This window comes from Saccostrea echinata, unplaced genomic scaffold (assembly GCF_033153115.1).
Source record: "Saccostrea echinata isolate AGI-Se365-2 ecotype Australia unplaced genomic scaffold, CSIRO_AGI_Sech_v1 ptg000045l, whole genome shotgun sequence".
In the NCBI taxonomy this organism is placed as follows: domain Eukaryota; kingdom Metazoa; phylum Mollusca; class Bivalvia; order Ostreida; family Ostreidae; genus Saccostrea; species Saccostrea echinata.
In genome coordinates, this window is record NW_026889794.1 from 11,171 (window position 1) to 27,329 (window position 16,159).

Here is a 16,159-nt window from a genome sequence, read left to right on the forward strand (position 1 = left end):
AATTATTACACTTATTATACATGGAGTTATAGATCCATAGATTACTATGAAAAATAAAATACTCCAGAAAAGATAAAAAGTTTTTAAAAAGTATACGACGAAAAGCACATAACTCAAGTAAATTTTCAGATGTTATCACATAATTAAACACAATGGTACTTTTAAAAAAAAACCATTCTACGTGTATTGCACAAACTTGAATCGATTAGAAAAGATAAAATAATAAAAAGATGGACGGATCACATGATTAAAATCGTGTATAAACAATAGTTCATAGCAAGGGGATATGATAGGAGAATTACTAGAAAATACTAAAATTGCACATATGTATATTGTAAACAATGTGTAATATATATGACAAGCTTATGTTTCCTGTAAAACCTCAGCCCAGTGCATGATTATCAAAACAATTTTTAAAGTAATATTAACTTTAAACGTAATGAGGGAAGCATAGGTATAGTTTTTATTTCAAAAGAATGTCTTATAGTCTGATACGATCAGAATTAAACCCAGCTAATGTTATAAAGTTCATTTTCTTTTTCCTATGTATGAACATCGCTTTGCTCCGATTCCACTTGAACAATGGATACACAACTTTCCCGGACACCCCATAAAATCTGCTATTCTACCATTCTCGTCTTTCCTGATTGCCATATCACAAAGGCGACATTTCCCTAACAATTTACTTTGACCTTGAGAATGTCGTAAGCAGAGATATGCCTCCGAAACTCTGTGTCCAAAAACGTAAGTGCCACAAATGACGCATGCGTCTTTATTCAGAGGATAGTGCGTTGCTTTAAATCCCCGGTATGCGTTGGAACATCCTCGACACAGAACTACTGGCATCGTGACCTTTAACACCGGATCTGCTATTTGCATACAGCGTGCCGACTAAAAGTCAAAAAATAAGATTATGGTTTTTGGATATAAGATCCTTGGTTTTTGTAACATATATTTTTTTTTTTGTAACAAGTAATTGAAATAGGAACAAAAGGTCAAAATTTTACATCGATCACATCAGACATATTTCTCTAATAAACTGAAATATATTTAGGATAAGATAAAAGAAGTCGATCCCTTTTTGTGCTCTAGAACTATTCCAGTGGTGTGTATTGAATTGGTTTCTTTTACTATCAAACAACGATTCCTATAAAAGTTTCCAAGGTAAAACTTTTCAATCAAAATGAGAGCGTGGGAGTGTCTAAATGTATTTCTGTGTACAATTCCATGTTTGGAAAATGTAAACTTTTTTTATAAAGCTCTCTAGTTGTTAATTATCATCTTGGATGATATCACCCCCTTCAGACAAACAACGAGGGCATCGGAAAAATTAGTCAGAAAAACTCACTTAAGTTGCTAGCTTAGGTACATGTATGCTACGAAAGCTTAATGGAATCAAATGAAACACAATTTAATTATATAATAAGGAATAAGGTTCTTTTTAAAACTTGTAAGGCATTTTTTTCAGTAAAAACTTTAAAATAACAATAAACAATATCTTACCTGTAAATACATGCTTCTCATGTAATCACCTAACATCGCTGCACTCTCTGAATGATGCATGAAATCAACCAATCTATCAATGATAGGTTTTCTCTTAATATTCTTGTTCTTTTTTCATATACAGGTATTGTTAAAATGAGTCACTCAATAAATTACTAAGATATACAATAAACAACACATACTTATCATATAACTCTGCACGTTGACAATGAAATGGCACCTTCAATCTTTTAACGATATTATTTGCACACCAGAACATGAGATAGTCGACTACGACAGTGTGGTACATGATCTGTGCCTTTTTATCGCTCAGATACAGCTTTTCTATGTTCTAAAAAAGAAGTATTTTTTAAAGTCCACGATACATCATCAATCCTGCTTGACTCCTTTCAAGAACATTTGTCATTGTATCATCTTACTTCATAAAATGCCCCATGAATGAATCTCATATTCCTATCCACACCTGCCATGTATGTGAAAGGCTTTAGAACTCTGCGTATTTTAGACCAATACAACGCAGGAATTGGCTCTTGTATATCCATGTCCCCTAAAATGTTCTGCATATCGATCTCAGGCAAACCCTGTGTTATGGCCAAAATACACAATGCCTGAAAAATGAAAAATGAAAATGTACTATATCTCATGAACCACAGAATTCAATAAAACCCTCACAATTCAGGTATCGTTTAAACAGATTTTACATAAACATAAATAATTGTTTTTAAATACTAAGATACAACCTTTTTTCTCAAATAAAGAAACCCAGATATTGTTAACACTGCATAAAACATTCACATATAATTGTGGGGAAATACTGAAAGAGACAAACCGAACAAGCTGAACCAACGTATATGTATCTTCTGCAAAGGTTACCAAACAAACCTTTTAAATCCTAAGCATATAAAGATTTCAAAAATTAGAAAATCATTTTTAATCGATTCAAAGGGGGACAAAGTACATGACCTTTTCCATTTTCCCACTGTCGTCATATGCGACTACATCTCTGAGTATGCCTTCTAGCAGCCCATCCACAGAGTCAGATAGCGACTGTATGTGCTGATCCAGTGTTCGGAAATCTCCAAATGTTCTTAATTGCTCTGCTAGAAGAGTCAACCACAGTGGATTTAATGAGCTAGGTTTAGACAATATTATGTCCATTTGGTCATTGTCCAGTTTCTGTGGGGTAAATGAAGAGCACACATTTGTTTTTATGACGTGTTATTATTTGGTATACTATGAAACGTTGTCAATAACATTATCCAAAACAAAAAGCTTCGTTTTCAACACGCAAAGAATCTATTACCTACCGAGTTTTACTTTTACCCAAACACTGTCTATAGATGATACAAAATTTCTTTTTTTCAATTAAGTATTTAAATATGCAGTTAAAAGATGGCATAAATCCAACCTTACCTTATTAAACATGATAAGGTACTGAGCGATGACTTCTTTGGCTTCTGACTTTTTCAACTGAGGAATATTTATGAGAAAACAAGTGTGTTCCTTCAGTCGGTGGAGTGTGGGTAAGTGATCGCTTGATGTTGAAACAATGGCTCGAACATTGCCGGGAAAACGAGGAGGCAACCAGCTTAAATGTTTGTATTGGTCTCGATCTGCTAACTATATAAATATAAAAGAATGCAAAACAAAATTAGAGTTCCATTGCTTCTTTTTAAATATATTGATACGAGATACTTAATACTAGATTTCCTGAGTGAAAACAATTATAAGTTATGTGAAGAGGAAAAATAAAACATTATAGGAAAATTTAGACTACATAACTTTTTGACAAAGAAATTATGTAAATGTATATTAATCGAAGTACAGACACTTGCAATCACTTACTTCGTTCATACCGTCCAAAACAATCAATATTTGGTTTTCTATTTGACGCAGTTTTGTGAACTCTTCCCTAATCACTTTCATGAAGAACTCTGTAACATCGTTGGTGTCTTCTGGAATATCTGAAATGAAATGAAAACATGGCGTTAATTATCAATTTTTAGTGTGCAAAAACTTTTTTTTAAGCCGTAATTGTTAGTTCTTTTCAACTGTTAGTTCACATCAATGAAAAAAAAGATCAATGACATCTTTGTTAGTGAATCCGTTAAATGCAACCTTAGAGAAAATCAGCTAAGCTCATTCTTTACCTATTTGTTCTCCTTTGATGAATTCTGCCAATCGCTTCAGTAAAATATTTCTCTGAACACTATTTTCAGAGATACCAGCAAAATGGTAAAATACGTTCAATCCCACCTAAAAGTTTAGGAGAAGAAAATAATGTTACCCTTTTGCTGCAAATTTGAAGTGTAAACATTTATTATTTACATCCACTGAATATTATCTATTATTTTTTAAGAAAACCACGGTCGTTTATCAATACGAAAACGCCGAAAAGCAAGCCACTTGTATAGATTTCTTCAGCAGTGCCAATCCATTAATGAAACATACAATGACGCATATATCAATAATACCGCTGCATTTCATTTCCGGAATTTTGCATAGCAATATCGACATTTTTTTAAAATTTCATTTCCGACAATTTTTATTTTCATTTCCGACATTTATTTTTTTTTCATTTCCGGAATTTTTGCAGGGTACCTCTCCGGCAATTTAGTGTGAACCAGGTAGGCGGAAATTGAATTATATCTGATTTCAAACTTAAACTGAACTTTTGAAAAGGAGATGAGCGAAAGTTCACAACACTTACAAGTGCCTTAGGGAAAGAAAAAAAAAGTTATTATTTTCGCTTCATTGATAGCTCAGCAAAACTCATTATTTAGATTTCAATGATTTATTCACGATTTATTCTTTAAAATGTTTAAATTTTAAATTTTTTGAAAATGCCGGAAATGAAAACTATACGATGTCGGAAATGAAAAATTGAAATACGTGTACAATATTTAAGGTACCCAATACCTATTTCATTTGATTACTTATATAGATAAAAACAATGAAATATCCTTTTTTGTTAGTATGGGAATTCACGTTGCAGCTATTAAAATAAAAATAAAATAAAAATTTTAAAAAAAAATTATCTACTTTATACATTACTAGCAAATAAAGAGGGCAATTTATTGTATAAACAAGGATAACACTAAAGTTTTATTCACGGGAACTCTCCTTGTTGAGAAGAATCGAAAAATAATCCTGCTTCGTGGTAGTATTTAACCATCTATGTTCATAATACGTTTAAACAATAGTATCCCTACTTCATTTCATAAATATATTTTATATACACAGAAGTAAGTTATTTATATGATTCTGAGCATTAAAAATTTATTGTAATATTTTATTTAAAGAAATTTACATGGTATAGGCAGAACGTGAATGAGAAGCAGAAACCAGAATTTGCATGACTTTGAAAAAGATTTCATGAAGTAATTATACACTACTCTTGATTGTTTTGATATAAAGCCTGTTTTGTGTTAAAATTTATTTGGTATTCTTTGTTTTTAATCATTTTATAATCTTAACGAAACATGTAAGAGACAAAAACATATTTAGCTTCACATATGCAGTAAAAAGAATATGGTAAATGCAGACATATTTCATTTGTTTGAACGAATTTAGCATTTAATTGGTGCAAACTTTATTTAGCATTCTTTCTTCCTTCTTCTAGAGAGAGAGAGAGAGAGAGAGAGAGAGAGAGAGAGAGCTTGAGCTTGAGCTTCTGACTCTTTTAAACACTGAAGATGCTTTAACGTCTGACTATTTACCAATATACTGTAGGATTATTACGTTCATTCAACTTTTTGACAAATGTTTTTAAACCAATCAAATAATAATGTACGATAATCTAAATAGAAATTAACAAAGATTATTTTCGCAATTTTAAGCAACCAACCATATTTTATACATATCGCTGGAGGTTTTACATATACGATTAAACATTTAATTACATATCAGAAGTAACCAAGTAAACAATAATACTGAGGCCTACGATAAATGTTTAACAAAGTCCTTGCTGTAGATAAATTGAATATGAAAGGTACTGGCAAAAAAATATGTGATGTACTTTGAAAAATAAAAACAGACGTATAGTTTTACACACTGTATGATGATCTGTAATAGAACATTTTGTCGTTATTCTATGGATTTACATTATTTGTCTGTCGATAGATAGATATGCATTTTTTTTCATTGCTGACCCCCCCCCCCCCTTTCTTTTAAAAATAACTTTCACAGTTACCTAGGTAAATTTTGTACTGTTGTAAGAAGAACAAAAAATATTAAGAAAATCATTTTGTACATGTGTATGTGTGTATATGTTTATATATTTATAAATATCAAGTTTGCTTTGTACACTTGTGAAAGCTAATAAAAAAAAAGTAACCTGAAGTATGACTGTAAGTAAACAATTAAATAAATATACTGAGGCCTACAATAAATGTTTATTATCATGTATATTTATTCTTGTGTAAAATTCTCACACTTTTTTATAGGTCAATGCCCTATGCATTGATTGTAATTAATTTATCGTCTATATAATAATACTGCCTCAAACTTCCTAACATCGCGAACTTTTCGGGCCCGAGAAGATGCGATTGTGATTTTTGATCGGGATCGAGTTTCGTAAGGGAAATATTCGCGTGAGTACTCTGAGCAGTAAAGATTTTGTTCTTTTGGAGGGAAAACCTTTTTGTCAGTAACATGTCATTATTGTATTCTGAGGTATTTAAAGAGTTTTATAATTTGTTCATTCGAGTAGAGGTTAAAAAAAGGAATAAGTCAATATGAGGATACAGAACAGCAGAAGGGACCCAATATAGCCAATAGGGGCTAAGTTTGGCTAGAGTGAAAATAAGCCTTTGTATGGATTTTTTGTTATTTCTAAAAGTTTTCCATTCAATTTCTGATCAGTTTCACGTGTACAGTATATTTAATAATTTAGCTCACACAGAACAAAGACATGACCTTTTCTTATAGAAATTGCCCATTGCATAGGGACATTGTCGCCGAAAACTCCTCGCATTTTTGTGATCATCTACCCAAAAACTTCTTGGTTAATTTCAACCAAAACTGACACAGTTTGTGTATCCTTGTGTAAAGGAAATTTCAGTTTGGATGAGGTGAATGAAAATTTATTCAAATAAAGAAGTCGAAGTATGTAAATAAAGTTATTGAGAAACAGACAGATAGGCAGATGGACGGTGGACAACGGATGATCAGAAAAGCTTACGAGCTCAATGAGCTTAAAAAGATTATGAACATTTTGCTTTACAAAACCAGCATTCTTTGTAAAATTGATGTTTCTTAATTTATGTGTTTACACATTCCCTGATCTGTTAACCATTCTCTATTTCAGAAGACTAATAACCTATTCTAAAAGATGGATAAGACATGCAGAAATTCTTTCATCATATTATACGCTGCTGTAAAGTGGCTACTAGAAGTAGTGGATCTAGGGCTGGATTGGGACTTTTACATTGAAGTACAACACACAGATCAACAAAGTATCATCCGTGCAGTAAAGCTAAAGTGGGCAATTTTGGGATTTGCAATCTTTGGTACAGTCATGTTCTTTTCCACTTTAATTGCATTTTGCATAAAAATTTACAAAAAGAGGAAACAAAAAAATTTGAGCAAATCCTACCAAGATGTTAAGAAAGCTGTCTCCATCATGTCTCTCATATGTACCTGGTTTGAGGATTTCCCTCAAATAGTGCTAGCTGTTATTGTAGCAGTGAAATCAACTGAGCTGATCTCAATAATACAGCTGGTAAAAGCCTGGTATGCCTTAGCAGAAGCAACGTTGCAAGCTACCATAATATTCATAGAACTCAGACTGTGTTGCCTTAAGAAGCCAGACTATTGGAAACGAGTGTTGTTGATTTTGGAGCTTATTGGCATTACCCTGATATTTCTGGTCAGTATATTTTTGTTAATAGAGCTTTACCAAGACAACTTTAAAGAGATTTATCAACTGGAAAATGCTGCCATGAATTCAACTAGCAAAGTAAACTTCACAACTTGGAGCACTCCAATTAATTCAACCTGATGTCTTTGCAATGCATGGACTAATCATTAACATGGAATGGTCAATTCTCAAATCAAACACTTCCCTGTGGATTCATCTGTAAATAATTTTTCATCATGTCATATACAAATAATATATACATGTATGTATTAAAACGCAGACTTTTTCAATACATCAAGTTTAATTATGTGGGGGTGGGGGGTTGTTTTTGTTTTGTTTATACTTTATTGTATATAGTAAGTTCAGAATTTTTAAAGTTAACACCCATTTCCAAAGACTATGGGTCACATCTGCATGCAGGTTAATATCATGTAAGAATTAAGTGATCATCACAGTTATATATAATGAGATTTCCTGTTTTTTGATGCATTTCAAGTTGTTGCTTTTTACAGATATGATGACTACATTATTCTTTGTGTCAAATACTACTAACACAGATAGTTAAATTTCCATTTTTTTTCCCATCAAGTTGTGTGCACAGTCATTTAAAAAGAAAACTGAAAGTTCTGATTATGGATGTTTATAAATATTTTTTGAGCCAAAAAAGCACATTTTGGTTTGAATTTTTCAACTTGCATGATTATGAGAAGGAGATAAATGCATGTTTTGTTAGCTTTTGTGTTTTCCTTTCATTTTTCAACCTGGTTGTATGATCTGTTTAATGTAAATAATTTTTTTTTCATTGATGAAACAATGATAGAAAATTGAAGAAAAATATTGTAAGATAAAACTGATGTTGTTTACATGCTTGTTTGACTTTTTTTGTTGTCATGTATTTCAACAATAAAATGCTTTCTTTGTTGTGTTAAATGTATAAATGATTCATACAGACATGAAACTGTTGACCTTTAACATGCTTATAACTCAATCTTCTTCCATTTTATGAAAAACAGAGCCTGGAGGGCTTTAAAAATGTGGATCAAGCTAGTAAATGACAGCAATATCCAGGATTTCATAAGAAATAAACAGAAAAATTGTAATGTAGGTGTATACATTTTAACCAGAAAACTGGCCCAGTCAGGGAGGGCTTTGCTAAAGGCTATGATATACATTCAAGAATACATACATACAAACAGACAAAGTAATAAGACCCATAAATTCATAAAGCCTTTCTCTGATACTGTAAAGTTCTTCTGGGTAAAATTTGAAAATGTTACGTTGAAAACTGAGTTACTGAGTCATATGTGTCAAAGATACAAATTCAAACATACATACTGACAGATGGACTAAGTGATAAAACTTATGCAAGTGTATATAATGTGCATGTGTTTATATCATGAATAGTTTCTTAAAATTGAACTAACACAAAGAATCGTAAGGTCAAGGCCATAGAGAAGCTCAAGGTTAAAAAATTTTGATGCAGTTGAATAGCTTTCATCAATATTTATCAGCATGAAATATCTTGCATTGTTTCTTGAAAATTGAGCTAAACACAAATTTAAGAAAGCGAGGTCAAGTTTACAGAAAAGGTGAAAAAAAATGTTGATACTTAGTGCATTATGAAAATTTGATTGGACACACCATTGCAGTTATGAGACTACATCTTTCAAAAAATACAGATTCAATGCTTATATTTACATTTTTGAACTTGCCTTGACTACAAATGTGATCTGTATTATCCATTGTGTATGTTACAATTAATAGAGGAGCCATTGCAACAGCTTCAATGTGAGTGTAAACTTTGATTTTCATTTATGACATTGCACTTGCACAGCGTTCAACATTTGTGGAATCGAAATAAAATGCATATGCATACTTTTCGTCTTTAACTTTTGATCTCCCCATCTGTGTTTTGATGTTTTGAATGCCATATCTTTCCACACACTTTATAAGCAAAATTAGTGTAGAATGTAAATACAGCTGAATAACTCTCACCATTATGTATCAGCATACAAGGTTTGATAAAATATCTTCAATAGTGTTTTGATACTAAGTTTAACACAAAATCACGGACAGACAGACAGACAGAAAGGCATACATGACAAACACTATATGCCCCAGCCATATTCATGGCAGGGTATCAGAATGCTTTAGAAGTAGCTTAGGAGTACCAGTATATGAAGTTTGATGTCTGTTAAGCAAAGGGTGTAACAAATTTTGAGCTGAAAACATCTGGTCTACTGACCAACCAACAAACAGATGAAAACCATTGTGTCCCCTTTAGTCACAGGGGAGAAAGAAAGTATGTTTTAAAATTACCTTCAAAGCTTTTTTGACTAGCTTTGCCAGTAAAGATGTTTTTCCTTGCCCTACTGCTCCAGACAAGCAAACCATCAAATTATCGCCATCCTCAGATTTCCAGAATTCAGGGTCCCCTGTGCATTTTCAAATATAAATATCAAATAACTTTGAACCAAATTTTTTTAATACCATTTTTTTCTAATTCTAAAAATTAACCAATATATTGACATTTACAGATATGTAGCACACTGGTTTGGAAAAACTGGAACCGACAACCATCCCAATTTTTCAGACCAGTGAGCTACACATGTACAGATCTGGAACTATAATAACAGGCCGATGGGTCACAACACTCACCTGAAGCATCTTACCAGTACATGTACTGTATTTTGAAAGACTTGTTTCCTCTATATCTCTATGAAAAATTTTGATCCCATTATACAGCCCCACCCTAACTACTTTGACCATGATTTAAACCAATTTAAATCTGCACTACCTGAGGATGCTTGCATATTAATATGATTATAATCATACCCTGGTGTTCTTGAGAAGAAGATTTTTAAAGATTTATACCTATAAATTCCAGTGCAAAAATTTCATCCTCCTATTAAAGCCCCATCATACCCCAGGTCAGGGACATGATTTGAGACATTATTTGAACAAAATTAAATCTGCACCACATGATGTACTTTGCCTGCATACTATCATCTCTTAGTAGACATAGCCAAGCTGTTCTTAAGTGGAAGATATTTATGCCCATTTCCATTACCTGTGGATGCTTCCATACTCAGATTAATAATCCTGGCCCTTTTGGTCTTGAGAAGAATTTTTTAATGACCCCCCCCCCCCCCCCCCCAATATATTTCTATGCAAAACATTGATTCCCTGTCGTGACCCCATATCTTAATCTAAGCTAGGATCATGGTTTGAACACACTTGAATCAACCATATCACGAAGCTTTTATATGAGTTTTGCCTTTTCTAGCCCAGTGGTTCTTGTGAAGAAGATTTTTACATGATATCATCATATTTTGTCTATTTCTTAATCATCCCCCTTGAAAGAGGGCAGGTCTTTTCTTTTGGAGAAACTTAAACCCCCCTTTACCCAAGATTGTTTTTGTGGCAAGTTAGGTTGAAATTGGTCTAGTGGTTCTGAAGTGAAAAGTTTACAGACCAACACACAGCAGACAGACAGCTGCGTGAAACTCTTTAAAATAAAAGTGACATCATGGAAACCTCTTTCATTAATGTTAAAAAAAAAAAGAATTAAGTGGTAAGAATATTTAAATTCTGTATATTAAAATGATTTTATTTTGAGGGGGGGGGGGGGGGGGGGGGATTTCATTCTGCAAAATATCATTATATTAATGTACAGTGCACACTTTTTGTGATTTTTGCCACAGGAAAATTTAAGAAAATATTAAAGATATGAATTCTAAAATTAATATTTTGATTCACAATGTTTTGGTGGATAGTTCTTCAAACAACCACAAAAATATTTTTCTTTCTTTACTGCTCAATTTTTATCTCATTCTTTTGTACATACATGTATAACAATCCATACTTACGAACAAATGCTGTTTGTTCCCCTACAATTTAAAATATACTTAAAAATGAATCCTTTCTGTGCCAAATAATAACAATGTCAAGATATAATTATAGATCCAATTTTTCTTGAGAGGAAAAAAAAATTAAAAAGAGGACAAAATATAAGAAGAAAGCCTAAACCAAGCCTAAGTCTTATTAAGCTGTTGTTTTTAATTACCTTCTATTTTGTAATCAATGGGATCCTTGCCTTTAGCATATGCCAACAATTTATCTATCAATTCATCCTGTCCAATAACAAAATGGGCTTTCCTCTCCATAAATTGTATTTGTTCTTGGTGTTCTAAAGCTTTTATCAACAGAAGATTAAAGAAAATGAATTTCTTTCACAAATATTTACATGTATTCATCATAAAATATTTCAACAGTTTTTTAAACAATAAAATCAAATATTTGCCTCTAAATATATAATCATTAAAAAAAGTTTTTTTAAAGTGATTAAATCACAATGATTGATCATTTGAATACAAATTAATGAGGCAAAAATACTGTTTGATAATTCATTATTCAATTTGTCTTTTTTGCCAAAAAGAAAATGCATGGTCTTTCCAATTTTACCTTTGTCATTTTCTACTTTTGTTGTGTCTGGATAAAATTGTGAAATTCTTGATTTGAAAAATGTCAATGTTTTCTCTGCAAATGTGTCTAGACCCTCCAGTATCACCTGAAGTTATAAATTCGACAAAAACATGTTTTAGGTTACCATGCAGTAAATGTTCCGCAAAAATTTTTGATTTTAAAAATCAAAAATATCAATTACATGTATTCTAGTATGTTGATAAAATTATTTTGAATAGTTTAAAGTGATCATTTTTGTCATTTCAATTCTACACATACAGTCAAACCTTTTCATCTCAAATTCAATTGGATGAGGAAAATACTTGAGATATCAAAGGATTCAAGATAAGGAGTTTAAGACAAAGAGAAAAACTGGTAGGGACTTCCAACACACTTTAAATAGCAATACATGATATTGATGTTGAAATAACTGCATAGATGTCTCACCATGATAGTTTCAAATCTCATTATGCTCATCAAAATAACATACAGTAGTTCAATCCCAGGTTGAAATAATAAACTATATACTGTATAGCATAATTAGTCAATATCAAAACAGTTAAGAAAACTTACTCTCTTTCTTCCTGCTTTCTCTGACATTCCACTATATTTACAGTCATAATTAAAAACCTGATTTGGAAATTTTATTTTGAGCTGTTTTTTCAACTCCTGAAAAATAAAAGAATGAAAAATGTAGACAGGTAGAAAAAATAATATCAGCTGTAGGATTAACTATAGTTTTCTTCAAGGGACGGACACCCTTTTAACCTGGGGGGGAGGGAGATGGGGGTGGGGGGGGTGGGGGGATAATCAAAGCATACATCAAGTATCCACGGATGCTTCACATTATTTACAAGTTAATAGTGATGGGCTGAAAAATGATCAGAAAAACACTAGGAAAAGTCACTCTCCTTACCATGTTACAATGGGTCCATGTTTCCCCGGGGGGGGGGGGGGGGGGGGTTAAAGTCCTGGTTTTTTTTTCAAATTCAATTTGCTTTAAAGGTAGTGTTTAATTATTTTGTCACTTTAATTTGTTTCAAACTAAAAACAAATTTGGAAAAATTGATAACTGTCACAATTTTTACTAATCAAGACTTAACAAATGAGAATGAACCCATTTTCCCAGTTACCTCTCTTTCAGGGGGTGTTAAAGTCCTGGTTTTTTTTTCAAATTCAATTTGCTTTAAAGGTAGTGTTTAGTAGTGTTTAATTATTTTGTCACTTTAATTTGTTTCAAACTAAAAACAAATTTGGAAAAATTGATAACTGTCACAATTTTTACTAACCAAGACTTAACAAATGAGAATGAACCCATTTTCCCAGTTACCTCTCTTTCAGGTATTTATATACTTATCATAAATTCAAAATTAGAGAGTATATTAAATTGATAAACATACCTTCAAGTGACATTTATTCAAGATTTCTTTGTCAACAAATCTTTTTTGAAAATCTTCAGGAATATCATTTATGACCTCAGAATTACGGAAGAAAAATACTGCATTAGGATTACATGACCTAGCAATAAAAACAATCAATTTAAATTAACAAACAGTCATGTATTGATAAGCGTGATCATAAGTACATACAGTATTGTACAAAAAAATCTTTCTGCAGCTCAGCTATCATTTTAAAAGCAATTTTTACGATATATCTACACACTCAGTTTTGCTTTATACAAATGATGTGCATGATTAACATACACTCAATATCAAGTCACATCATCTATCAGTTTATTAAAGTATATTTTTGCAAAATCAGAGAATCTGAAAATAGTAAATGATATATTGCAAAAATCACTTTTTTGTAGGGTCAAATTTTCATGGATTGTGGAAAAACTATATGTAGCTGGTTCCTGAGAATTTGACTTCATGGTTGAAGGAGTATAGCATTATCTTGATTACAACTTTAATACTTCATTGAGGAAAGATTTTCTTAAACTGGGTCTCTTTATACCATGAAAACAACACAAATGACACCTCCCCCCAAAATAAGAGATTTCACAGTATACAGAAGTTCTGCTGATCTAAGTTGAAGACAAAAAAGTCAGAGCTATAACTTAGCCAAATCTACCACTTAACAAAAACAAACTTAATTTTAGGGGATTGTGTAAATATGCCAATCAACACTGAGTCACCAAGTGACCTAAACTAAAATTATTAATATTCACAAGCTATTTATAAAGCACAATTTTCAAACCTATATGCTCCATGCAGAATCTCCATGAAAGTGATTGAAGTGTTAGGTACCCACATATACAGTTCTTTTAAATCATTTCCAAGATCTTTCCCCTCTGGAATCCAACCATACCTACAAGTGAATTACATTTGCTAGGTCATGGAGATTGGGATTTGATTAATGTATGTCCTCTGAAGCTGAAATCCACATGATACTTAGAATAATAACCTTTCACCCAACAAATTTATAAAGAAAGGGCATCCGTTAGTCTCAGCATGACACCGGTCTAGTTCCTCTAAGCAACACTGAATTGTTTCCTCTGAGTCAGTATCCTTTGGTACCCCCCATCTCAGATCACACTCAACAAGACGAATCATCCTCTCCTCACACCATTCCCTCAACTCGGGAAATACCTGTTTATGAAGGAGAAAAAAATATAGGATAAAATTTACTAAGTAATATTTTTCTTACTTATTCATTCTGACTGCACTTATATACAGAAAATTAGTTTATTATTCCTACTTAAAGTGTTCAAATCTCACAATAATTCAGAGCTAAATCAAAGAATTCTTCACAGATCAATAAACTATATGAGTGCCATTGTAATTATGGTAAATTTCATTTTATTTGTGGAAAAATTTATTTTATGCAATGTCCTGAAGTTTTCTCTGCTTGAAAATGATGCGCGCTCTTCTCAAATAACAGGACGGGTCTCAGACTGATATTATTTCCATTTTTTTTTTATTCTTTTATTTCAATCAATATACTTGTACCTTTTTAACTAAAACCTCTCTTTCACAGAAGAAATCAGTAAATGTTGATGACACAAAAACTCTCACAATCCTCCATGGACCCTCCACAGATTCCTCTGAAGAGTTCTTTGTACCGACATTTTCGTTGTTTTTGCATTGTTCCTCTACAAGCTCCCAGCAGGCAGCAACTATTTCCTTGGCTCTAGCTTTTTCCTTAAAAAACGTTGCATAAATCGGCTGATTTAAGGCATGCCAATTCATTGACTAATCAAAAGGACTTATACTTCCAAGAACAACATCGACAAAAATTCTTAGAAATATAAATTCTTTAGATAGTTAATGTGTTGGACAGGTCCAGGAAAATCACTATATTTAGCTATATACCTTAATTTACCTATATAGCTTTATTTACCTATATAGCTTTATTTACTTATATAATATAGCTTTATTTAGCTATTTTAGAATAAGTTTCTGTTTTATGAAAAGCAAACAAAAAGTCGCATGAAAATTATGGCTGCTATTTTTTTAAAAAGGTTTGATAAAAAGAACCTAGGGCATAGATAGTAAAAACATTGCCTCTTTTAAACACTTTTTAACCAAAAAATGCATCTCTATTGTTTGGATAGCTGTCCATTACTGGAAGTGCGATGAGGCATGACTAAGTGTGATTGCCTTGCATTGTGCTGAATTATTACCAATCAATTATCTTGTTGACCAAAACTGCTTTTCTTTGTTAAATTAGCTGATTATTCACAGATTAACTGTTATACATAGCCCCAAAACTTTTAGATCTTTGATTGCAATTGCACAAAAGGAGAAACATTTTTAAAAGTGGGTTTTTGGTGAATTGTTTTCAGTCCATTTCAAAGTTGAAAACTAATACTGCCTCATTATGCGACTTTTTGTCTGCTTTTCATAAAACAGAAATTTACTCTGAAATAGCTAAATAAAGCTATATTATATAGGTAAATAAAGATATATAGGTAGATTTAGCTATATAGCTAAATATAGTGATTTTCCTAGACCTGTTGGAGAGTATGTTAAAATACATACGTGCACTCACCCGTTTTTCTTGATTCTCTGCCGTCCGATATCGTCTGTACATGATGTCAGTCTTTCTTGTCAATTGTATTAACGATCATTTTGGGGATGTTTGTTGTATACTTGAGTTTGTTTACTTATTTTCCAAGACGTTCAAAGTCAAATCAATTTTTTTCCAATCAACGCATGACCCCACTCTTTCTAAGCGTAAATGAGATCACACAACTTTGGAAACTAAGTATAAAAGCCTTAAGATAGATCTTCATTGTTCCGGATTAGACCAGATTCGATGGTGGACTTAGTCTACATATATTTTAATATTTCAATAAAACATTGTTTGCTATACTACTATCAGATGTGT

The 16,159-nt window shown here is 32.0% G+C and overlaps 2 protein-coding genes across 2 annotated transcripts; one reads left to right on the plus strand and one right to left on the minus strand.

The window, feature by feature from the left end:
• Positions 1 to 429: 429 nt before the first annotated feature.
• LOC133201699 (telomerase protein component 1-like) lies at positions 430 to 15,960 on the minus strand. Its single transcript, XM_061337490.1, has 18 exons — positions 15,821 to 15,960; positions 14,779 to 14,970; positions 14,234 to 14,418; positions 14,027 to 14,137; positions 13,228 to 13,345; positions 12,401 to 12,496; positions 11,828 to 11,933; positions 11,430 to 11,558; positions 11,233 to 11,253; positions 9,683 to 9,798; positions 3,654 to 3,759; positions 3,349 to 3,467; positions 2,917 to 3,123; positions 2,467 to 2,679; positions 1,923 to 2,111; positions 1,686 to 1,834; positions 1,504 to 1,576; positions 430 to 891 (listed from the first exon to the last, which is right to left on the minus strand). The coding sequence occupies exons 1-18, from the start codon at positions 15,860 to 15,862 to the stop codon at positions 529 to 531; spliced, it is 2,535 nt and encodes an 844-aa protein (XP_061193474.1). The 5' UTR covers positions 15,863 to 15,960; the 3' UTR covers positions 430 to 528.
• LOC133201718 (uncharacterized) lies at positions 6,113 to 7,679 on the plus strand. The gene is made up of 2 exons (XM_061337509.1): positions 6,113 to 6,177; positions 6,812 to 7,679. The coding sequence occupies exon 2, from the start codon at positions 6,836 to 6,838 to the stop codon at positions 7,502 to 7,504; it is 669 nt and encodes a 222-aa protein (XP_061193493.1). The 5' UTR covers positions 6,113 to 6,177; positions 6,812 to 6,835; the 3' UTR covers positions 7,505 to 7,679.
• Positions 15,961 to 16,159: the final 199 nt, after the last annotated feature.

Bases quoted from the DNA above. Each gene is read 5' to 3' on its own strand.
- LOC133201718 (XM_061337509.1), top strand. From the start codon at position 6,836: ATGGATAAGACATGCAGAAATTCTTTCATCATATTATACGCTGCTGTA.
- LOC133201699 (XM_061337490.1), bottom strand. From the start codon at position 15,862: ATGTACAGACGATATCGGACGGCAGAGAATCAAGAAAAACGG. The intron at 3,760-9,682 runs GTAATTTTAAAA...CTAAACTTTTAG, and splicing joins TAGTCAAAAAAGCTTTGAAG to GTGGGATTGAACGTATTTTA. The intron at 2,680-2,916 runs GTAAGGTTGGAT...TTTACCCCACAG, and splicing joins ACCTTATCATGTTTAATAAG to AAACTGGACAATGACCAAAT.